This window comes from Poecilia reticulata, chromosome 8 (assembly GCF_904066995.2).
Source record: "Poecilia reticulata chromosome 8, P_reticulata-male-v2, whole genome shotgun sequence".
NCBI classification, from domain to species: Eukaryota; Metazoa; Chordata; class Actinopteri; order Cyprinodontiformes; family Poeciliidae; genus Poecilia; species Poecilia reticulata.
Window position 1 is genome coordinate 25,272,089 of NC_088837.1, and position 26,084 is coordinate 25,298,172.

General features: G+C 41.2%; 1 protein-coding gene across 14 annotated transcripts in view; it reads left to right on the plus strand.

Annotated features, from left to right (window-relative positions):
* Positions 1-26,084, plus strand: part of rbfox3a (RNA binding fox-1 homolog 3a) — a 553,564-nt gene that overhangs the window by 285,474 nt on the left and 242,006 nt on the right. For all 14 annotated transcript variants that reach the window (XM_017306228.2, XM_081610324.1, XM_017306225.2 and 11 more), the window contains one exon: positions 21,371-21,463. In XM_017306228.2, the coding sequence (XP_017161717.1) occupies positions 21,442-21,463 (22 nt within the window). In that variant the 5' untranslated portion in view covers positions 21,371-21,441. Of the gene's footprint in view, positions 1-21,370; positions 21,464-26,084 lie in introns of those variants that run through there.

Sequence of the window (26,084 nt, forward strand, 5' to 3'; positions counted from 1 at the left end):
CCGGGGGTCTTTCTAACTGTTCCACTGATCTATCCATACATCCATTTTCTTACACTCTTGTCCCTCAGTGGGGTCGGGAGGGTTGCTGGTGCCCATCTCCAGCTAGCGTACCGGGCGAGAGGCGGGGTCACCCTGGACAGGTCGCCAGTCTGTCGCAGGGCAACACAGAGACACACAGGACAAACAACCATGCACACACACACACACTCACACCTAGGGCCAATTTAGACAGACCAATTAACCTAACAGTCATGTTTTTGGACTGAGGGAGGAAACCGGAGTACCCAGAGAAAACCCACCATGCACAGGGAGAACATGCAAACTCCATGCAGAAAGACCGGGGCCGGGAATCAGTAGAGCTGTTGCTGCAAGGCAACAGCTCTACCAACTGCGCCACTGTGCAGCCCTCCACTGATCTAGACCATGACTTTCCTGATTACTGTTATACTTTAATTAAGGGAGCATTCACACCTGCCCTGTTTGGTCCACTTCAATCAAACGTTAGTTCATTTGCCTGGATAGTCTGGTTCGTTGGGAAGCATTCACACCTGCCCTGTTTGGTCCAATCAGACGTTAATTCATTTGCCTGGATAGTCTGGTTCGTTGGGGGAGATGTGAATGACCTCTGATGCGGACCAAGAATCCAAACTCTGGTCCCCCTAAAAGCCTCGGTCTCGGTTTGGTTGAAGTGAACTCTGGTGTCGTTTGAATGCATATGTGAACACCAACCGTACGGCTCGCCGCTCCAAAAGCAGGCAGTGGAGCATTCTGGGTAAAAACAAGCATGCTTGTCTCGCGCTCACCGTCTTTTGCCAACAACAAAAGAGAAATCCTACAACTGCTAAAATCATTTAGTTTATATTGTGCGCACTCAAAGATTTCTGTGTTGTTTCCTTCAGTGGTTCTTGGTACAGCGCCCCCACAGGTGAGGAGGGCAACAGGTTGCTCAAACGGTTTCGTTGGTTTGAACAGCAAATGCTGTAAATTTTGTCCCCAATCAAACCGAGTCCAACCCGATAGATAATAATCTGACCTGATCGTTTGGTTTGTGTCTTGGTAGACTAACCTTCTGTTCGCTGTCCATGTTGTTTATTATTGTAGTTTTTCAGGGCTGCTTGTTTTAACCCCTCTCATCATGCAGCCACTGCCCTCTCGAGGAACAGATTAGAATATCATAGAGGTTTTTGTCTGCTTATATAAAAGCCCAGCTAATTAAAACTTTGCAGCTAACTGGGTCATGTGTGTTGTAAGATGGTGGAGTCTGGGAATTAGCTTTTGCTGTGTGATTACAAAGAACTGAAGATCAGATTTGCAAATATTAATTGTCGCGTTGCTATACTTTAAAATCAAATAATTTGCTTGACTCACTAGATAAATTATTTCTACCTTCAGTCGGATGATCTAGAGAGCTTTCACCTATTAGATGTTTAAATCCACATTTTAACATTAATTTACTTTGTTGTTTTCTACTTTTGAGGCGTTTTAAACCCGCAGTCTTAGAGCAATAAGTGGCCATTTGCAGTCTGATGAACACAAATGGTTGTGTTTTCAGATGTATGAGATTATTTTACACATCTTCAGATGATATTAGGCTGATTTTGTTCATAATTTCTGCAGTAAACGACTTTATAGTTTATACAGCATCATTGTCAGACTTTGGTTGTAGAGTGGATCCTGTGTTTTTGTGGATTCACAGATTATTCTGTGGAACGAAACTCCAGATTATTCATGGAAAATGCATCTGTGGAATATTTTCATAGAGCATATCTACAATAGTTTTATCTGAGTTCATTTCATGGTCTGTATTCATTTAACCTGAATCCATCACCTTTTAATAAAAAACTAAATATCAACAAAATATGCACCATTTTTAATTCCAAACCTCTTTTTGCTGCTACATTATTGAATAAACATAAATATGAGTTCAACAATAAAGATATTTATTGTTTTTAACAGCTTTGTTATCGCTTGTGCATCAGATTAAGGAGCGTACCAGAAACACAATACAAAGGTTCCTGGTTGGGACTCTTGTATTTAAAAAAAAACAACAAAAACAAAACAATTATTATTATTTTATTCAGTTTACATTTATATAATTAATTAATCACAATTAGTGTTTGTTGCTTGAACTAATAAAGCAAATGTAATTGTTAAAGGAGATTTCTCGACTCTGAATGTTTAACTGACACCAACAGACTGCAGTTATGTGGCTGTTGTACCAGAAAACTTCTTTCATTTTTACATATTTGGATGTAATTTTCTGTTTTTCTTTAAGACACTGACTGTAAGAAAAGCAAAAGTTACCATTCAAAATTGATTACTTGAACAAAACAAAAGTTCGACATTTTAAACTCATTTTTTTTTACTTTTTGCTGTTTATATGTAAAATATAACCTTATATTTGATTCCACTTTGATAGCAAACCAAACCCAGACATTTAATTTTTTTATCCGTGTCACAAACAAGTAAAAAAACGAAATGTTACAATGTAGAGCTTTTCTTCCCACGAGCTTAAATCAGCACTAGCACAAACAATCTCATGAAATAAATGAGTGAGTAAAATGGTTTACCTTGATCCTTCGGTCCAATTTGCTTGTCCAAACAGACATATAATTTAATTCTGGGGCAGGTTTTGAATGTAGTGTGCATGGCAAGAGAAACACATTTCCCCAGTGAAATGGGAAAAAGCACAAACCAAATTGGCAAGGTGCTGATGGATTTTATGTACAGAGGATGCATAATGCCCCGTGTCAAAAAAGCAAAGTGAAATTTCCTGTTAAATATGCAAAATCCCGGCTGTCTATTGAATGATAATGGCTCGGCACCTTGTCGCTGGGTTGCTGACTCCGTTGGCTGCGCTTCAAAGGCCTGTTGACTAACTTTGAAAAGACCTTGTGTTTCCTGACTCTGGGCTTTCTAAGATTGGACAAATGCAGCAGAAAGAGGGCTGTACGAGTGCCAGTCACGGCTTCCCTGAGACGCCGGGGGGATGTCAGCCTTTGAAGTGATAAAGACCCTCTGTTTCTCAAGACGGCCGTCTCAATGTGGCCGAGCTCTGTGATGCGCTCATGTTTTTTACAAATGACCATTGTTGCTTTTGTGCACTGTGGCTTTCCTTTTCATGCTGCATGAGTTAAACTCTAAACAATTTCTCTTCTTTTCCCCCCCAAAAAAAGAGGAACTCCTGCTTCATATGCACAGAAAAACTACAGCAGGAGACCCTTGCTAACATCTTTTGACACGGCAGTGCCCCTGTGCATAAGAAGTAGCTTGACAAACAAATGTTTTTAGAGCAAAATGCTGAGCTCTCTCCACCAGCTAACTGACGGATTAACTTCACTGTTAGCCTCGGAGCAAAGCTGTACAGTTTGGCCCCTGCTGGGCCCCCAACTTCACATTATGCAGCACCTGTACCTTTAAGTATAGCCTGTAGCCTCAGACCTCTAATTAAATGTGGTGTGCAGGTTCTCAGCATGGGGGGGTTAATTTTGACGCACATAACTTCATCCTTGGGGAATCTGGATGCAATTTGCACTAAAGGAACTGAAAATAAGAGCTGAGTGCAAACCTCTGCTGCAGGTTTACTAGAATAGATGTTTCATATATCAGTAATTATTGATGAGTTTTTTGGTTTTAAATAATGTGAAATATGTGTGGTGTTGCCTTTCCACAGCTTTCTCTCCACTCCGTTGTGTTTTTACTTCAATCAGTGGATAAATCACAGTGGATAAACCTTAAACTGCTGCTGCGCAACGTACTCAACAGGTCGTTGCTAGGTAACCACAACATACTCAACAGGTTGTTGCTAGGTAACCACAACATACTCAACAGGTCGTTGCTAGGTAACCACAACGTACTCAACAGGTCGTTGCTAGGTAACCACAACATACTCAACAGGTCGTTGCTAGGTAACCACAACGTACTCAACAGGTCGTTGCTAGGTAACCACAACATACTCAACAGGTCGTTGCTAGGTAACCACAACGTACTCAACAGGTCGTTGCTAGGTAACCACAACGTACTCAACAGGTCGTTGCTAGGTAACCACAACGTACTCAACAGGTTGTTGCTAGGTAACCCAAGAGCTAGCTTAGCTGGCTGTGAGAGGTTGAGCGACTAAACTCCTTCGTCTGCCTACACCTCCCAGAATGCCTTGCTGTTCTGGATCAGAATTCAAATATTGAATATTCTCCCAGATGTGTTAATTGAAATTGGTCGTCGCTATTGCAATTTATATGTTTGAATGAACTAACGACACGTTTAGTTCCTTCCTTCTATAGAAAGAAAAAAATAATAATTAATTTATGTTTTAATGTTAAATGTTTTAAAAGATGGACTTTTTTAAAGAAACGTAAGTTAGTAGCATCATGTTTGCAGATTGGCTCAATCACCTAAAAAAAAAGAAAAGAAGCATTTTCACAATTCTAATAGTTTATAATAAAATCTGCAGAATGTGCCATTTTTTATCTGATTAATCACTAAAACTATTTATTTTCAGGATAACTTTACTATCATCAGAAAGCCGCCGTTTCAGCTGCAGTAGTCAGTGTCAGAAATACAAAAAAAACATAAATGTTTTTTTAGGTTTCAACAATCTTCCAGAAATCATAAACCAAAACAGTGTTATAGGATTCAGCGTTTACAGGTTGGTTTGAGCCATTTGTCATCATCATCGACAGGCCTTGCCCCACAGCGTCCCGTTTTCACCAAATCCAGACTCCAGCGGCTGCGTTGCGCGGCGACCGGTTGTTATGTCACATGAGTGAAGGCTTAATAAATGGCTCCAGAGCTCCAATTCATGAAAAATGGGCCGCTGCTCATAATCAATGCAGAAGCAACATGAATCTGGCTGGCCATTATTTCGTGGGCCTAATCATTTGAAGAACCAGAGACAAACTGCCACCTGTGCTCCGAGCATTGATCATTTGTAGGTGTTCTATTAAATCTAATAATACACTTTCTTTTGGCTAAATCACCCTGCACATTTCAATACCAAATGACTTCTGTTCATTCTATTAAAGTGGAACTACTCTCAATTATGTTTCATACTCCTATTGTCTGATACTAATGAAGATGAAACACTTTCATTTTTCCACTTAATTAGTTCATATTTAACAAAGGTGCTGTGCCATCAGACTCCAAGGAAGCCTTTTCCCTTTTTTTCTCACCCTTCCCTTTTTTCTTTTCTGCTTCTTTGGCATTGAAAATAATCCTTTTGCTTTTATCCTTCTTTAGAAATTGTCTGTGCCGCTCTCGTTTTTTTTTTTTTTTTTTAATGCTGCAACACTGTTTTAATTGAATTCCTCAAAAGAATCCACCTGATCCTCTTTTTGTCGTGGAATGAGCTTATGAGTTATGAATGTTCCCGTTCGGGTCCCGTTGGCAGGCAGTGCCAAGGACAGCTAATTGAAGGTGAATTGATAATGCCCCTGCTGTGTATGTGTTGCCACTCTGCTGTGTGCGTCTTTGATAAGTAATTCATCTGTTTGGCCTGGCAGCCATGCCTTGCTGCTTTCATGTCGCTCTCTGTGCATGCATGCGTGTGTGTGTGTGTGTGTGTGTGAACACACATGAGGGGCCTTGGATGCTCCCTCCCCCAGGCTGTGTGTCTGTAGTCATGGTCAACAGGGAGTGAGTCCTCCGCTCTCTCTGCTCTCTCTTTGGGAGCCTTGGTGGCGTCGCAGTGCTCTCTCCCATCTAATTGGATCCAAAATAAACCCAAACCAACAAAAACTTGCGGTGCAGACGGAGACGTCACCTGATGCGGCGACCCGCTGTGACTCTGCCCTCCTCCTGTCGCTTTAAAGCCGACCGCTCTCATCTGACCCCCCTACCAACCGGAGCTATAATACTGTTGGGTTTTTCGTTATGGTTTAGTTTTATTTCGCTGTGGTTTATTCAGTAAATTTAACTTTGTTTTTAGAGTGTTTGCTAGATCTGATGCTCCAATCTGATATTAATATCAGCATCAATCTCGACATTGAAGACATTTATAGAAATTTACTTTACTTTACCATTTCAAAGGTTTCCTGTAGTTTGTTTTTTACATGTTTGACCAACGTGTAGCCAAACTGTTGTCAGTTTACTGTTGATGTTACTTTGGCTGTTCTGCTCCTGATTCCACTGGCTGAACAAATTAAAGTTGTTTTTACACATTTGACCAAACTTGTGTATTTATTAAAGGTCTGCCGATCGATCGGCCACCGATCATAATCGCCCGATTTCCGTGAATTGTCTCTTGTTGCCGATACCGATCACCTGCATCTCATTTCGCAGCCTGCCTGTGCAGCTGGTCTCCTCTTTCCTTCACTCTGCGCAAACGCGCAGTAACAAATCCTAAGCGATGTGGAACTATAACTATAACGCACTGAGTGAAAGGGGACGTTTGCGTGTTGCGGCGGAAAATTGAAGCAGGTCAAAATGCATCAACTCAACGAAGCTAATACAACATGAAAACAATGCCATACTTGACGGAGTTTGGCTACATCGAGGCTCACTGCAGTAAAAAGACATACGGAGGATCAGATAGCAGGTAAAGCAGCACAGCTACAAACACTCACCCGGATTAGCATGACGGTCAGAAAGCTAAACAAATAACCGCAACATTATTTAAGTCTTGAGCTGCGATGTAAGACGCTGGTTCTGCTCTCGCTGTTGAACCGCTGCTACGCTACAGGTAGTAATATTTCACAGACGGAGCGCCGCTTCTGCTCCACCTGGTAGTGACTCTCACACCGAACCTCTGCTTAAAGCTGCAGCATCTAACCTAAAAAAATACATTTTACATACGTATTAAAACTTTCACTGTCCTAACATGAGACAGATAATCTCTAAAACAAATAATCGATCTCCTCCCTGCTCTGCATAATTACTCCGCTCAGTCAGAAACAGCCACTCAGAACTAGCAGTAATCAGCTAGCCGCCATGCTAACAGGAAGTTCTCATTCAGTAACTCTGGATTGTTTATTGTAATGGATCCTGTTTTTGCCTTTGGATGTTAAGTTTTATACTTGAATTTCTTTGGCAATGTTGAGGTTTTATTTTGGCTCTTTGCATAATTTAGCCTCTTCAGAGCCTCCATATGTTATCAGTCTGTTAAAGATAGTATTACTGATAGCAGTACAATTTGCACAATGCCTGTTTTGTTTAGTTTTCTTCTTGGAAAAAGTTATTAAAAACACGTTTTTGTCTAAATTAAGGTGAATTCATGGTTCCTTTTTCCACATAATGTAACCTGTAGTGTTCATGATTTAAAAAAAAAAATTTGATCGATATCGGTGATCGGTATCGGTGATCGGTATCGGTGATCGGCCCTCATGGGTGATCGGTATCGGCATCAGCAGGAAAAAACCTGATCGGCACATCTCTAGTATTTATCAGAGCTGTTCTGGGTGCAGAATTATCAGATATGTAATTCAGAACTATTACGTCTGTTTGAAAAGGGAACATTTTAAGTCGGTTCTGCTGTTTTTCTCTTTCGGGTCGGTATCAGTTCTAAAATGCTATTTTGCGGATTAGCATAAATGAAGTCCAGTAATTTGCCAACAGCTGATTTAAACGCCAGTGTGGCAGAAAAAAAATCTATTTCACATAATTTCGAAAGGCTAATACGTAGCTTCATAAACACAAAAACAAAGGATGTTATGTTGATAATTTAAGTATATTTTAGTTAGTTTTATAAACACACACTGAACTTCCTGTTAGTTTAGGTTTTTGCAGTTTAATTCTGGTTTTTATTTATTTCAGTCAATGAAAATGTTTTCTCAGTTTCATAATTATTTTTTTGTTTCGTTAGCGTTAGCTAGCTGCGATAACCTTCCTCCTCACACCTGGCGCCGCCTCACCTCGGCTTCTGTGCTGCGATTCATTAACGTGTTTGAGGTGGACATGGCGGGCCGCTGGAGCAGCATCTGAATCAATGCCCTTGTCTCCCAATCTGCCCTTTATCATGTTAATATGATTTCCATTGATGGAACGCTTTTTCAAAATGGCATCCCTCTATGGTTTTACATATTGACTTTTTAATTCATGGCCCTCAGTGCTGCATCACTCTTGTTATGCCGGCGCTGCAGGAACGCTCCCAGATCAGAGACGGATGTTGCTTGAGTGTGGAATTGACTTCGGGGCAGTGTTTTTTTCTCCCGTCTTCCACAGTGTGTCTCACCAGCTCCACCTTCTTTCTTCCTTTCTGTTCTGCTGCTGTGTTGCTGATGGTGTTTTCTCCTGTTGGGTCCAAGTCAAAGGAGGGAGAAAAAAAAACCCCTCTACAGTTTCATTTCGCTGGGGCAATGAGTAAGTTGCCTCTTTGCTAATGTTCTCACCAAAATACAATCTGGCCTCAATAGTAATAATGTTTACGGCTCCTCCCAATAGCCAGCGGAGAATTGCCTGAACCTGTAACACTGCTATAACAGGAAATGAGAGTTTAATGCCCCGTAGAGTTACGTTCTACCAGCAGTAAAACATGTATTTTATTATATATTATGAAGGCGGAATGATGTCTCTCTTTTTGTAGCTCCTTTAGTTTTACACCACATTTTTTCCAGGGTTAATATCTGTATGCAAAACTTATAGATGATACATCCGTAGTGAGGAAGTTAAATATCCAGGTATGGTCAGTTTTTGTTGTCTTTCAAGGTTTATAAGTTTTACTGCATATTGATTAAGTCTTGCTAGTGTAGAGTTGGACTTTCTTTTGCTTCCACAATAACTTTAAAGGGCTGGTGTTATGCAAAACCGACTTTTATTTTTAGCTTTAAGTCAAATAGAGCTAAAAATGCCCTTGTCTCCCAATCTGCCCTGTTATTCCCTGACATCTGGAGTGCTTTGATTTAGAGTTGAAAATTGATTATTGAAATAATCGTCAACTAATTTGGTAACTGATTAATCGTTAATTCGTTCTACCCTGAACTCTTCAAATAGTAGTTTTAGCTTCACCTGCTTCAAATTATGTAAGAAAAACAATAAAATCTCCCATTATACACCTTTTACATCCAATTATTCATTGGTTAATATAAAAAATGGTGTTATCTCCCAAATGTTGGATTCCTCCACCACACCTCAATCATTTCAACGCCCGCTCATTAACCCCGTTTGCTGGCCTGTTGGATCAGGGACGGAGCCGTCCGGTTCACTCAGGGACAGACGCTAGCAGCTAAGGCTACGTTAGCACAGCAGGCGAATGGGAGCCAAATCCAACGTTTGTTCTTTTTATGTCAGTCTGAACGTCGTAATTCTAATTTGTTTCATCTTAAAAAGTCTGATTTGTGTCACTTATATCTGTAGAACTAAATCAGATATGAGTCCAGTTGTTCCCAAAGCATCTGCAGCATGAATGTTGCATATTTCACCGACTTTATCTCATTGGCTTGAGACATGCATCATAAATCTGAACCAGAAGAAGCCAGACTCAGTAAATCCACGACTGAAAGCTGACATTTTGAAATAACTCCTGGTTATGACTCCAAACAGAAGCTGCAGCCATTCCTCCACTGAACGCCGTTTCTGTTAGCTGTGCTTTGTTTCCTCTTAGCTTCTTTTGTCGTGTTTTGAGCTTCTGACTGTTGGCGGCCGTTGCTCAACAACTTTAAAATTGATCCATAAATGGAGGTGTCCATTATTACTTAGTAAATAAATCACTGGTGTGTGACATCTACGTTCTTCTTCTGTGATTTTTGTAAAGCGTTCCCACAGCAACGTGACTGCGGTCAAATTTAATTAGTATATGAACAACTAATCCATAGTTGTTTATGCTACTAATGAAAAAAATTAGAATAGGTCATCAATACTTGCTGTGTAAACACAAGCAAAGACTTTATAAAGCGAACTCAGAACCTTGTGGTGTCTTAATGCAGATGTCCTCCATTTAAAAAACAAACATATTGATTCATTTGTAAAATCAACGCTGTTATCCGAATGGTAGCTGTTGGTTGCGCACATGGAGGCAACGTGGGAGCATGTTGCTTTAAGATGACCTGCAGCACGTTGGTCAGTTTTCTGCAGGAGAAAATCTGAGAGATCAACGTGTTTCCAGTTGTTCTCCTGAAAAAGACGAATAAAAGAGCAGCAGGTGTCTGCACGCTTTCCTCCTATTCAGGAGTTGACTGTAACTGTTTGTTCTGGACCCGTTGGCGTTTCCAGAGTAACTGAACTGCTCTATGCAAATCGTCGGCCATAAAAGCAGAAAACGCTGCTGGCTACAAATCAAAGCCTGATTGGTTGATCCGGTTGTCTATCCAAGCTTGTGCTTTCATTTGGTTTAATGGTCTGGATTTTCATAAATGGATGCAGAACACCAACTGGAGATGGAAATCTGCCTGGAATTTTTCTCAGGGGCTGATCATTTTTTCCAATTTAAAGCGGCTCCAAATTTATTTCGGCACATCGGAGTCGAAAGTGCATGACAAAGATGCTGAATGAAGCTTCAGCTGTTTCTCTGAGACTTCCTGTTAATTCCAAAGTCACACCAATCTACTTAGGTTTACATGAGATAAAGTAACTGAGACTAAATGATGGTGAATGTATGAATAAATGATGATCCCAGAGTCCAAGTCATTTATCTTTTGCATCTTTATGAGCTGTTTGATGCAAACCAGAAGCTTCCTGGGAGCCATGATGGGAATAGTTGTATACATGAATGTTGAATTTGAAATTTCTCCTGCTGTTCCACAAATTAGCCGGCTCCTCTCTCTCGCTGCTGCGTTTTACTAATCGGTGTGCCGCAGCAACAATTCTCCCTCTTGTTATATTTTCCTAAACTGAATGACCTGAAGTGGGCGTCATTTCAAATCCTGCAGAATGCAGATGGATTTTCTTGGATTGCCTGGGTGAGGCGGGCAGGGGGTGAAAAGTCTGTAGGTTTAGATTAATTCACCGGGAGCCAAACGGATGTAATTTTTAATGGCTTAATAGCGCCACAGCACTTCTGAGAGAGATCCATTTCACCCGACAAACTGCAGCTCACCACCAACTGTGAGCAACAGTTGCTTGCTCATATGAACAATTAAATGGAAGCCAACTCTCTGCCAATGCAGCAACATTTGAAGTCGTTCAGCGGCCCAATCACGGGCCGAAACTCCTCATAAAACCTTCTCTATTACAGCTGCGGCAGAAACGAGCCAATCACGTCTTTCTTTGCTTTGGCTGTTGACACTGAACTTCAGCCATGAGCCTCTGGGGCTCCTTGGTGGAGAGCCTTGCAGATCTGTGTTGAGCTCAGTGATTAAGCAGTGGCTCTTCTCTCCATTTCAAACGACAAGCTGCCAGAGACTTTGGTTTTAAATTGTGCAATTAGTGATCTGGCATGCTTTGCTTGGCTTCAGTCGCGCTCAAATCCCAGTCCAGGGCCGTGCCGAAGCACATTCGACAACACATACTCCAGGAGCATTTGTCAGACAAATTCATCTGAGCCTCCACTTCCGTTTTGCTCTCTGAGCACACTAACCTCGCTCAAATGTCAGCCAGAGTATTTACCGTCTTGCTGCTGGGTAAACACTGGCGATCCACATTAGGTGGGCCAGATTTACTGGGATTCTTCGCAATCAGAGAAAATAATAATTTACTGTTTGTTTGTTTGTTTTTTTTTTCCTCTACAAATGCACAAATTATGTTGAGTATGCACGGGCCGCTGCCAAAAATTGAGCTACTCCTTACATCCACTGTATTAAATATGATCTATTTCCCTGCAGTCATAAATCATAAATATATTTACATTTCCGGCTCGGACTGCTGTAATAAATCTAGCAGATCTCGTTGGGTTTACTGCAGCAAATATATAAATTAGATACTCGTTTTAGGTTGCAAAACCAGAAACCAGCTACCTTCTGATCCCCATGCCGGCTGAAAAAGGAGAAAAATGCTTATATAACTTTGTTATTACTGTACTTTATAAATAACCTACGCTTGAATAATATTAGGAGCAGCTTAGATAATAGCCTTAATATTTAATTTCCCTTTTGAAGTCGGGGCTGGGGACATTAAAAGTTCAAGAAGAATCTGCTAAAAGTTGTCATCCCCACCAAGATTCATTCAAACATGTATTTTTAATTGGAGTCTGCTCCGAGAAGCGCTTTCATTCCACCAGTCGTTTGTTTCATGTCTAAAGCAGAACATCAGGAGTCTAGCATCTGACCAGCTGGGATTTAATGTGCTTTGCTGATAGATGAAAATTTGCTAAGTTGCGGGGGGAAAAAAAAAACAAAAAAAAAAACTGAATTACAAGCATCTTCCTCCCTCCTCCTCTTCCTCCTCCTCATGCATTCATAAGTACATCTGGATACTAAATATCCCCTTTTTCTGGTTGGCAGAAAACGACAGTCGTCTGCAGAAACGGCTTATAAGCCGTTTATCACTGTTGTATTTTCTGTAATGAAGTTTTTAATGCTGGGAATTTTGATATCTATTACAAATTAGCGCTGTTTTTTCCCTGCTTCTCATCAGGGACACAACAAACACGAGATGGTAGACGCATTAGAATGCTAATTTCCCCCCGTCTGCAGCTTCTCCTCCGACTCTGTCACAAGTGTTAAACTGTCGTAGCGAGCAGAAACGGGATGTTCCAACATCGGCGCGCGCCGCATCCAGGCTTCAGGACGAATAAAACGGCAGAAATCATTGCCTGTAGTATATGTTCCCATTTTTAGGCCTGGCTTTCAAATCTATGAGGGTGATTTCACTGATGATCACTCCTCTCCCTCAGGAACAGGAGCTGTAAATGTTAACAACACAGGCTGAAACCCCATCTATCTGTCTATATACATTTCTGCTGTTTAATATGCTTTAACCCTTCAGAACCAGCGGAAAAGGCAAGTTCTTCACTTTTCCTGTGTCCTCAAGTAACTTTTGGAAGTGCTTACAGCCATGAGTGCATTTTAAAGCAGCTTACTCCTTCTGTAAACTGACAAGCGGTTTAATAATGTAACTGTTTTATTTATTTTATGATGGTTTAATGTTGTGTTCTCTACAGGAGCCTGTAGGGTTCATGAAATGGTCAAAAATGCATGAAATCTGAACGAATGCGGCTGAAATATGTCGACTCGAACCTCAGCATCCGGCTGAGAATCTGAACAAATACAGGCACAAACTGGAGATCAGGGTCGAAACAAATAATCGGGTTAATCGATTATTGAAAAAAATATCTTATAAGTTTGTAATAGTTTATAACCAGAGCAGTAATTAAGTCAAAATGGTACAAAAAATATACAGAGTTGGCATTTAAGAAACCTTCTTCTTCTGCTCTACCCACACTACTCAAGTTCAAATTTTCTAATAATAATAATAATATTTAATAGTTTTTAGTGGCCTTAACTTTCTTCCATATTTTGCTTTCCTATTATTAATTAAAAATAATCAGCTGTTTTGAAATAGTGGAGCTTTAGAAGTAATTCTTTAGCTTCGGATGCTTTGCTACAAGCGATCAAGTGTTGACTGAAACACTGCTGTGATGTAGCAATTTAGGCAATAAAGTAAAAAAAGAAATGTAGTCCATCCATCCATCCATCCATCCATTTTCTTTACCCTTGTCCCTCAGTGGGGTCGGGAGGGTTGCTGGTGCCTCTCCAGCTAACGTTCCAGGCGAGAGGCGGGGTCACCTGGACAGCTCGCCAGTCTGTCGCAGGGCAATACAGAGACACACAACCACACACACACACTCACACCTAGGGGCAATTTAGAGAGGCCAATTAACCTGACAGTCATGTTTTTGGACTATGGGAGGAAACCGGAGTACCCGGAGAAAACCCACCATGCACAGGGAGAACATGCAAACTCCATGCAGAAAGACCGGGGCCGGGAATCGAACCCAGAACCTTCTTGCTGCAAGGCAACAGCTCTACCAACTGCACCACTGTGCAGCTATGTCAGGAAATGTAATTATTTCTAATATAAAATAAGATTTTTTAAAATCTCATTAATCATTATCTGCAGCCTTATAGGATCTATTATCATCCTAATTAGAAAGAAGCAGGCTGCATGAAGCTCAGGGTGACAGTAGGAAGTAATCCCTCCTTTTAAACGGATAAAACTCTGCAGTAGAAGGACGATGTGGAGGACAGGAGACCAGGAAGGAGACTTGAAGAAACTCTGAAGTGTTGGATAGGAGTAATTAGAGTAAACAGGAAGGAAGGTTAGAAACTGTCAGCTCAAAAATGATGCTAGATTGTAAAAAAGCACCTGATAGAAACAGGAATGATGTGATGTAAGGAGCTGAAACCTTTTGAGAAATGTTAAAAGCTTCAGCTTCTAGAGTCAGCGCAGATTAACAGGAATGAAAAGATGTTTGAACTTCTGGTTATTTTCAACAAACTTTCTTTTTCTCAACTGTTTTTGCAGCAGTGATGTCTCTAAATCCTTGAAATGCCTTTAAATAGTTAAAGGTTTCCTGTAAGAGCTAGAATATTAGCTTATTTATCTCACCTTTAATCGTTCCTGCCTTACAGTTTAAAGTTAATATTTAAACACTGCTGAAGCTAAATGTCCAACAACTTCTCCACTATTATCATACCGCTCAGGTCTTCGTTTAACTGGATTGTCGAACTAAACCAGAACAAAAGTTTAAATAAAACATTAGTCTAGTGATTAATCATCCTTAGATGATTGGGAAAATAATTCAGAGTTTGCAATTCAGTTTTCCTGCTGATTCAAATTCTTAACTATGAATAATTTCAGCAAGATTTCTGCTTGTGTTGCCTTTTTCAGCGGCTCGTATTGTGCTGCCACCGTTGTATTTGTGCCAAACGACTTTCCGTTGAACAAAGAAGCCATCGTGCGACCGAATAAAGTTGAGCCATCGCATAATTAGATAATTAACTTAAATTATGGGGGGAAAAAGGGCTGAATTGAGGGTTGGATATCAGTTACGAGTGTTCGCGCTTGAACGGCACTCTGAAACGAGAGCAGGTGTTTGCTTTGTCATGACACCATCATGTCATGAAGAGAACTGATCCCATCCATTAGTCAAGTAGCTAACAGCACTCAGGCATTCAGGCAGCGCGGCGGCGGCCATTGTGTGCAATAATGCAATATCCAGAGTTGGATTTCGAGGTAATTGAGAAACGCCAGCCTGTTACAAACACCAGTCCCAGCACGGTTGTTTGCTCTCCTCCCAAAGCAAACATAGCAATTACAGCCGCTGTCAGTCACTGTCAGATGTGGCATCAGTGATCAATCCAGCTCATTGGGCTCTGGACATTAGACATGAACATATATGAAGGACTGAAGCTTCCTCCGGCTCCACAGCGGCTTCAGCGCTGCCTGCGTCTCAACTGCTCGTCCCTTCAACGTCGTTTTTACAAAAACAAACCAGGGAATGGCATAAAAAGTCCTGCAGAACTGCACTTCCCTCTGCAAAAACACAAAACATCACCAGGAATGTTTGTCTAGATTCCTGTGCAAATGTCTTAGTTCACTTGAAAGACAACAAACTAACTTACAATTAACTTTTCATCTTGATTTAAGTCAATAATTCCCTAATATTAATCTAGTTCCACAGGCAGATTTTTCCCCATGTAATAATATGTGAAATAACCTGTAAGTGGAACTTGTACTTTTCCATCAATATTAAAATATCATTGACTCAAAACAAGCTCAAAAGTTACTTTAGGGTTAATTTAGTCTGATTTACTAAAATCAGACAACACACTGGTGCATCTCAATATTGTTAAAATTGTATAAGATATAAGATAAGTTATTAACTTATCTTATAGCTAAGATAAATACTGGAAACCAGAAATCCTTGGTAGGATTTTGTGTTTTTGCAGTGAAACACGGTTGGACTTTCTTCAGGGTCGTCGTCTTCGCTTTGTGCAGGAGCCTCACCGCGCTAATATTTCCCAAACAACAGTAAATCCTCAGTCTGTGGATCAGCTTTGTGCAAATAACGGCGTATTAATTATGGATGTGGAACCTCGTCCACATTCGAGGACGGATGTCCGTGTGACTAAACGGACCCAGCTGCTCCAGAAGGTGCTGGAAGCCTCTGAGCTGTGAGAGCATCATGGATCAGGGGGCGGGAGATCAGAACCAAATGAGTTTGATCACAAGACACAGTGTCATGGACTTTTTATACCCATAATGCATCAGTAATGCTTTAATCAGGGCAGGAAGTCACAACAACCGTCGACACTTCTGTGTGTAATTCTTCAACTGTGAGTTCTCACTTTGCATTTTTGTGTTTTTATGAACCTTGAACTGCCATGTGCTTTACAAATAAACTTTATTGATTGAATATTTACTTGGGGAATTAATCAGTAATTATTTACTAATTACTATTTCCAAGAAACTTGACGAACCCTGGAGAGAAGCGCTGCTGCAGAAACCCGTCTTTATGTTGGGATCTGTTGCAAACCAATAACCAGAGGAGGGGTGTGAGGAGTGAGCAGAGCAAAGCATCATGGGAAACCTCTCCTGGCAGGAAAACGCAGCGCTCTGCAGATGGATGGACATGAGAGGATCTTAGTGTGGAGTTTTTCCTCTAAGTGCAGTTATCACAGTCTCAAACCACAAAGGAAAACAGCCGTAATAGCCCCATTCTTAACGTTACTTCACCGTCGCCTCGGTGCGTGTGCGTTCCTCTCCTCTGGCCCCGCCGCGCTCCCACACAGGCCCAGAGGCAGATCTATAACTGGGATTGGCAGTCTGGAGGGAGCCGGGGCAGGAAGAGGGCTTTGTTAGGCTAGCGGTCCCTGCCTGCGCCGCCGCCGCCGCCGCGCTCCAGCATGGGTAAAGAAACAGCTTCACACACTGACCTCAGAGCTGTTGTTTAATCACCAGGGCATTTTAATGGCTTGTCAGAGTAATGAAATATGGTTGGAGGCTACCTGGTGCAAACATTACGATAAATCCCTCTCACACAGGCCTACACAGGGCTTAATGGTTATAAATCATCACTTTGGGGAGAGAAAAATGACAGCTATTAAAATAATGAATGGGATGATTAATTTTTCACATTAAAGATTAAAAGCTATGAGAGGTATCATCAGATATTTGAGCTGCCGTAAACGTTTGAAAGTGAGAGCTTATTTCCAGCCGTCCGTTTCTCCGCTGTCACTCGGGGTCCTGCCCCCCTTCCCCAGGATCTTTTTCATCCGTTTCCTTCCACTTCTTGGCTTTGTGCGTCGACGCAGGCGTTCCTCACACCTAATTTGTGCTCTTTTAAAAGTGCTCAGAGGAAGAGCCTTGAAGAAGGCTTTCTGCTCCAGGCAGTACAGGACCCTCTCACCCGCTCTGCAGGAGCTGCTCAAGCCTCTCGCTGATATCATCTCCTTCTGCTTAGCTAATCACACCTGCAGTGGTGGGGGAAAGGAAGCTGCTCAGGTACATGTCCAGAAACAAAACTATATTATATCTGCTCCACTAAAATACACTAAAATCTGCCTGATTCTTGCCAAACTGCTGCTAGGATGGGTAGCAGCAGCTAGGTGGTGCTACATGCTCTCAATATTGAAATCTGCACAAATAAATAATCTTAGCAAGTATTTTTGTCTGGTTTCTTGTGTAAATATCTTAATATACTTGACATAAGACAACACTAACTTTTCAGCAAGATACTGGAGCTTGTTTTGGGTCAATAGCTCCTAAATAATAATGTGAAAAAGGTGCTTGGTTTCTTAAATTAAGAATGTTAAAGTAGATTATTTCACTTATAACAAAGGAGTCAAGTCGTGTCATAAGAGTAAAGATGTGGCAGTGGAAACAGTCCTGTTTTTAAATTAATATGAACTGATGAATGGACTGGACATAGCAGACATTTTGACCACCCAAAGTGTTTTACATTAGGGCTGCATTCACCCATTCACACTGACAAACACAAAACAAACATGCTAGGCTAACGCTAGCAGCAGAAATTGCTCGACTGGCCTTTCACCAAATACAAAAGAGGAATCAAACAACCGCTAAAATCATTTTTGTTTACATTTCATGAAGAAGGAGGTTTGGCTCAGTGCCTTCAGAGGTTTTTGTGTCGTTAACTTCGGTGGTTTTTGGTGCAGCGCCCCCACAGGCGAGGAGGGGAACACGTTGCTCAAAGGGTTTTGTTATTTGAAAATTAACCAAACCATCTGAAAATGTAACAAATGTTGCAACTTTGGTCACCTATCAAACAGAGTATAACTTTGTAAATTATTCAAATCCAGTTCTTGACTATAAAGTTCGTCAACTATTAATTTCTTGTAATAAAGCAAACCCACACAACCTTTTTATTTTGTTGAATCTACAATAATTTACTGATCCATTTAGCTAAATCACTGCATGTGTAGTTAGCTGAGCTGTTTTATTAACACAGTTTTGGCAAGTGAGGACTTGTGACTTGACAAACGTGGCTGACTTGTGGTGTTTTTAGGAGGGAGACGGTTTTGCTGTGCTTGAAAATCCACGTCGAACAGAGATAATGGCGGGAGCTCAGTGAGCCGGCATAAATCCCCGCGTATAGACAAACGGTGACGAGCTTTCCCTCTCCATCAGAGGGCTCCCTGGAGAAGGTGTGCTACTGCATTTATTTCCAGCGGGACTCGCTGTGTTGTTCAAACATACATCACCCAAATTGCACGGCAAAAGATTGGAGGGGAAAATCATAATTAGAACATTAATAACCATACACGTTGGAGAGCATAAGTGAGTTTTTTTTTATGATGAATGAGAATGTAAACAAAAGGCAGAAGAATAAGAGGTTCAATTAGGTATTCTGAACTGTCTCGGCTGAGACGTGAGTGCCGGCTTCTTTCACTGTAGCCCAATTATTTCTGCCCTCCCTGGCAGTGATGGCGCAGCGTGTCCGTCTGCAGCCTTTGGAGGGGGTTATTCATGACGCCTCATTGAAGTAGCGACTCAATTTGTTGACAAAGAATCGAATAAATCCTTGGTCCGCTCAGGTGGAGATACCGACTGCATCATGTGAGATTCAGCTGGTTCTTCGCCTCTTCATGTTGCGTTCGTGTTCTCCGTGTTGGTGAGAGAGGACGGCCGCCCACGCCTCCTTCATGTTCCTCCAGTTCCCTCTTCTCCGTCTGCTAATGATCCAGGGACGCCAAATAAAGGGCCGCAGAAACAAAATGTCCACCGCAGTTGGCCCGCTTTTATCTCAACCCTCCCCTCTCGAATCAATTCTGACATTTCATTCTGCCCTCATAGAAGGTAATGGTGCATTCAGAGGTTGTTACCGATAATGTTGAGATGGTATTGCTTGGTTTCATTGGACAGACCGGCTGTAACCCCGGCTGCAGGATGGCTTCGCCTCGTCCTCCTCCCTCCTCTGCACCGTCACTTCAATCGCTCCAACTCTCTGATGTTCACTGGCTCAAATATCTCTTTTGGCGAGACGCTTTTTTTCTCGTTTTCTCCTAACAAGTAACCAACCAGTGTTTGTATTTTCCTCCCACTCTGGTGTTCACACAACTTGAAGTGAAAACACCCTTTTAAGTCAGCTAGTCAATATGCTGTTTCTAATATATTATTTACTGCCTATGGGCTGTATATATATATCAGAATGCGCTCAACTACTGTTTCGGTTTGCAGTCATAATCATGTAGAGGAAAATCACAGAGCCAGATGTCTGGCCCTCGTTTTACAGCATTTATGTTTTCCTCTGAGTTTATGTAAAATTCATCCTTCTCTGTTTTTTATTCCCCCGTTTTCACCGACTCAACAATTAGTCAATTCCCAATCAACAAGAGAAAAGAAATTGCTTTTAATTACTTTTGATAAATGACAAATTGTGTTGGCATGGCTCCCTGCGAATGCTTAATCAGGTGCTGGGCGGGGTAGCGAGGCGGGAACCGGAGCAGGGATTTCTGCTGGGATGAAATCAATGCGCTCTCTCTGCGGTTCACCGGCTGGGCTGCTGGGCAACAGCCAACCTGAGGCCTGCGAAGATCCACCAGTCAGCAGAAAAGCTCCGGCTTTATGGGAACAGTCACAAACGGAGGCAAAAACATGCAGCAACACTCGGATATATGCGCCTGCTATAAGGGCGCTGCTGCACAAACGCACTTTCAGTCTGAGTTACTCCAGTTACAAATGCTCTTACTTAAAGGCAGGAAAAGCACTTTAAATGTGTTGGAAATTAAATAATAGCTGTTGAGATCTCTAAATTCAGAGAAACACGTCAGCCGAGCTTAAGCAACGCAGCAGTAAGTGCTGGGATAAACAACGAGGCTCTCTGGGGAAACGTGGATGTGAGAAACTCCCTAAAGACAACAAACCCTCATCGGCTTTTCTCCCACCTCGGATCTGCTGCAGCGCAGCAACACGGAGGCTGTTAGGTTCGTCAAATAAAATCAAGTTTCCTGTGGTTCAAATCACAGATAACAGGCTCTGCAACAATACTTCTCTCCTGGCTTTGACTCGGGTTTTCTTCTGTAGGCGTTTCTGCTGCAATTGATGCTTTTTTTATGAAAAAAAAAAACACAGAGACTGTATTCAGGACATGAGCAAGTTGCAGGATTAAATGTGAAAGGCAGCGTTCCTGCAGAAAAACATCCAAATATTTACTGTAGATAATCAGGAGCAGCAAACATTCTAAAACCCAAGAAATGTTTTTTTGTTTTCAGTTAAACTCCAAACCAAATGTTTTACTTCTCAGTTTGCAATTTAATAATTTCCCTCAACCGCCTATTAATACTTGCCCACCTCAAAAATGCACGTAATTTTATATGTTAATAGTTCAAACTCCAGATAAACCTGAACAGGTGTTGATACGCGTCATGGAAAGACAGCATCTACATTCTCCTTTGATCTCTCAGCCAATCGGTGTCGAGGAAAAGGAACGCAGCGTCTGGATTGGCTGCTCTGCAGACACCAGCCAATAGCGTGTGAAGTAGCATCGCATTTAGGAATTTAATCTGAAACAATCAATCAGTTTAATCAATTATTGAAGTAATTGACAACAAATGATTTTAATTGATTGATCGTTAACTGGAGAACACACACTCAGAGTTGAGCCAAACCCATAAAGAAAATGTATTTAAGGATGAAAAACATTTTTTTTATCTGTAAATCTGTTTTACCCAAAACAGATTTATTTAGTTATTTAGTTATTTTAGCTTCACCTGGTTCAAATTTTACAAAAAACAAAAATGTATGAAACACTTTTGATATCCAATTATTAATTAAAAATAATCAGCATGTTAGTCCTACATTGTGCTGATGTGTTTTTAGCAGCAAAATCTTTATTTTCTTTTTTTGAAAAGAAAATGGATTATTAGTTTATTTGCAAACCAAACACCTGAGCTGATCTCCTCACTGATGCTAAATTCAGCTTTTAAGGCAGAATTAACCAAACTAACAAATAAAACTTTAAGGATATGTGAGAACAACTTTCTAGGTGTTGTATTTATTTGGACTTATTATTGATTTCTTTCCCCTTTCCTGTGTTTTGCAGGTTCTTCAGCACCTTTGGCAGCAGCAGCGAGTCGTGTGACCCCGCTCCAGGCCGACCGGCTTCACCTGTACATGGAGACCCCCAGCTGGGCAGGTCAGACTCCGTAAACATGGTCCTGTTTGTTCGCCGCGCTGAGAAAACGTCCCACATCCAGACACCAGGCTGGAGAGTTTCTGTTCTTACACATACGGCTGACAGGTTTCGGTAAAATAAATCAAACCTGATCTGCAGCTTTGAAACCAAAAACGTTTAGAAAATGTGGCATTTTAAAGATTAAAAGTTTTACTGCGGATTTATGGGGGCTGTGGGAACAAATTTTAGTTTAGAATTGGTTTAAGGAACAAGGAAATTGCTTCTGTTTAAGAAAGAAACACAATGAGGTAATAACTACTAGGACAAGATGGTGGTAAAAACCGCGTCTGTTCTGTCGGAGGAACCTTGATTTGATGAACCAAACAAGTTTCTTCTGGTTGTGCAGAAAAAAAGAGACATTTTTAATGTTTTCTCTTTTCTTCGTCCTCCTTCAGCATTTTAAGGCTTTAAAATTTTTAGAGCAGCTCAACTCTGTCAGGCATAAAAGACAGATGTCAGTGTTGTGCAGCTTATATAGAGGTAATTTATCTGCAGCTTCTCCTCTCGACAATAATGAGACGGAACATTGAAATCACTGTGGACATGCTGCAAGTGTTTCTGCTGTTTTTGTGTTTCCTTTTAACAGCCTCCACTTTGCTCCGGACACTAAATCCTCCAAAACAAACCGATTACATGCATCCGTACAGCTTTTATCCCCTCAGATCTGCTGTGGGTTTTTTATTTTACTCTTTTCTTGCACTTATTGTTCAGTTGGAAACAATTGCAGGCGAAACGGCGCACTCCGTTGGGCTTAAAACATTTGGAAAGAAGGTGAAAGGAGTGAACTGGGTGTGAACAGCAGTAGAAATGCTGCAAGCTGATCTCGGGTGGGTCGCTCAGGCGATGTGTTTTATTTGTGCTTGAACCATGAAAGAAGGTGGAAATATTTATAAATTATGCATAAAAATGTAAATATTGATCGAATCTTGCAAGTTTTTTTTTCTCACTGATTTATAAAAACAAAACAAAGATGTACATGGAGAAGCGGTGTGAATTTTGTATGAATGATACAGTTAGAGCAGAAGGTAAAGACAGAAAGTGTGTGAGCTGCCGTTGTGTTCAGCTGCTCCGGGACCAGAGCTGCAGCTGCTGCTTCGCATGTGGTTTCCGCATGTCGTGCAAAGCACAGATTCGCTTCTTTCCTCTGATTTACAGAGGCTGAAAACACAAAACGGTCCAGTTAAATCACGCTGATCTCCTTTAATGCTCTGTTTAATATTACATGCTTATCTATAATTGCAGATATTTCACTTTGGACTTTATTTACACATCTGTGTGACCGTTAAATAAAACAAGTGCGTCCTGTTTCAGTTCCTGCGTTCACATACAATAAAAACAAATCTAGATTTTACCGCTTATTTAAATTGGACTTGAAGTTTACACAAACAGCAGATTCTTCACTGCCATTATTTATTAAAGAAAGATGGAAAAGCTTTGTGAGAGAATCCAGGTTTTCTTTCTGCTTCCACAGATCAGATTAGAGGAAATATCATCTGATCAAATTAACCGATTGGTTAAAAAATGACTAGATCCACTGGCAGATTAGGGTTAGATGGGAAAAATCTAATTTTATAAGTGAAATAACCTGCTAGTACTTTTTTAAAATCAGTATTGATGACTTAAAGCTCCTGTGTCCTCCTGAAAAGTTTCTTTTGAAGTTTTGTCTTATTTCAAGTGAACTAAAATATTTGCATTAGACACGAGACAGAAACACTTGGTACAATTTTGAGTTTTTGCAGTGTGAAATCGACCATCGTGTTTTGTTTTGTCCACATTCATAATCAAAATGAGTAAAGAACACAGATCAGTCAGCACAGTGGTGGAGGAGTGATGCTGTGGACCAGAAACTTCTCCATATCCAAGAGCTGAACTTGGTTTAAAGCTTTGTAAAAATAAAGAATTTGCCCCCAATATGTTTTTATCTTTGTTTAATAAAAATGATTTAAATATATATATTTTTATTTTAGAAGCTACTAAAGACCAGATGAGGTTGATTCTGTCCTGACACCCAAAACTTTTACATTTAAACGTCTTTTTCCTACGGAGCCCCTAAGAGGACATGGAGAAAAAAACAAAAGGAAAGAAATCCCGACTTATTATCTCGAGATCCCGACTTTTGAGATAATAAGTCGGGATTTCTTTCCTTTTGTTTTTTTCTCCATGTCCCCTTAGGGGCTCCGTATTTTCCAGCTTTGCCCTCCGTTAGGCCCAGATTGTCTCAGTTCTCATCACAACATTTGGTTTCGGGTTTAATTCCCAGATTCCTGTCAGTTTATATGAAGCTTTTTTTCCTCATATTGATGCTTTTTGTCCTTTTTCTCACCTGGCCTCCCCCAAAGAAGCCGATCACTGCAGACTCTGAGTTAACGACTTCACGCCCTTTCGGCGTGGAAGCACTCTCTGTGTGATAAAGTCTGCATGTATGCACGCCTTACGCCCCCCCATCCGGCCATATTGTGCTAATGTGTGCTGGTTAAGTAGTGCAAGACTAGAAAAAGACTCTTATCCATATGCCTGAGAGCCGGGGAGTCGGCGTTGATCTCTCCCCAGATGGAGGCCTCTGCCTCCCCGCCCATCCTCGGCGGAGCCATAGAGCAGGTGGCAATGAGGATCAATGGGCCTCCACCATTACCTCCTCTCCACTTCGCGTCTCCAGTGGCGTTTCCAGGGGGGGGCCCGCGGGGGCGAGCGCCGAGTCTCGCCAGAAGAAATAGGGACGTTTCCATTAGTGTAATTGCTGCGGTATAGTTCTATATTACTGCCGTGATCACCGCTATGGCTTGGTAATGATGGACCTCCCGTGACCCCCGTGTAAAGCTGGTGGGTGTTATGTCTCCCCCGTCGACGCCCATCGAGACTGCGGCTGGCGTAGGCGGCCGGTCGGACGTTACGCCGTGGAGAAAACAGACGGATCAACAACCAAAGGAAGGAAAAAAGAGACGACGGTCATCAAATATCTCTAGTCCCGTCTGAACGCTGCAAAAAGTATCTTTGGTTTAGTTTCTAGCACAAATAACAACAAAACCAACTTACATGTAGCTTTTCAGCAAGAAACAGGAGCTTTTTAAAGTTAATAATTCCTTAATATTAATGAAAAACACTATTTCCACTATTATTTCATTTACAACAAGACATTTATGTCCTTTTAATGAATAAAATAATCCCCAACATAGCAAAAGTAATTTTGTCCAATTTCAAATTCAAATAACTTACAAGTAACTTTTGAACAACACATAGGAGCTTTGTTTAAGTCAGTAATTCATTAATATTGATGAAACGTACCAGTTCAACTGGCTGATTAATCCAGTTATAATCTGAGAAAAATGTCTTCTGATAACTAAAATCATCTGTGGAACTTTTTCAGAAATGTTAAAGAATTATTGAGCTAAAATAAACTCCAATAGCTTCTTGACAAGTTACTTGTTTTGTCTTATTTCAGCTGAACTGAGATATTTACAGCAGAACAAATACTTTGTACAGTTTTGTGTTTTTGCAGTGTGAAGCAGGAGATTAATTTATAACGAGGCATTTTCCCCATAAGTGAAACAATCTGCCTGTGGAACAAATACTTTTTTTTTATTGATTCAAAACTCCTTTCTCAGAAGTTACTTGTTTGTTAGTTTACTAAGTTTATTGCACTACAAACTAGACCAAAAATACTTGGTAATATTTGATGTTTTTGCAGTGAAGTTCGTTTGCTCAGCTAAAACAAAACGGCGCCGATTGGCAATAATTAGCGGTGAGAAATGTTTGTATAATCATGATGTAATAAAAACGGTTGGACAGAGTTTTTCCAGCCTCGTCCGACGAACCTCCTGGACTCACTAACTGGTAATTACTTCCCAGCATCCCCCTCTTACTCCGACTTTGTTCAGAGGAAAATGAGGGCGAGTTCTGCTCGTTTCAAGACGATGCGATTGGATATTATTCCTGGTACAGTAGGAGGTTCGCTCCTCCGTCGGCGATTACACGAGACGTCTTCCATCAGCGAGCAGATGAGGTGAGGAATATAATGAATTCATTTACCCTCCAACGCTCTGCCTTTCTTCCTTCTGTTTATTATATCCCATTTGCATACGGATCGGAAAATTCAAAAAGCTCAGCGCTGGACTAATCGGCTCTGAATATTTCACGGCGGACCTGTAGCTCTCCCTACAGGTCAGCACATAAAAGCTGCTTCCTGTTTGTGGATTTGCTTTCAAACAGCCAAACTGTTCCTGATTACCTCGCCTCTTATTCCACGGAAGGGGGAAAATCCTTGACCGTGATTCCTTGGTTGCTTTTTTACATTTTCTTTTTTACAGGTGTGGGTATTGATCTTTTGCCTTTGCTGCAGGGGAGTGTGTTCACTTAAAAGGCCCGCTGATGTAGCAGAGCTTATTAAACAAATAGGCCGGAGAACAAGGCCACAATCGCTTTGAATCATGAAGGAGGCTGCCCGTCTTAAAGCACCGCTGTATCAAATATGAAACGCTCTGCTAACAAGGTGTGTAATCTATTTCTAATCAGATCATATTTTATGAAACAAGGAGAAGCTTGAACTTAAGTAAGAGAGAGAGATGGAGATTCGGAGGCGGGGGCG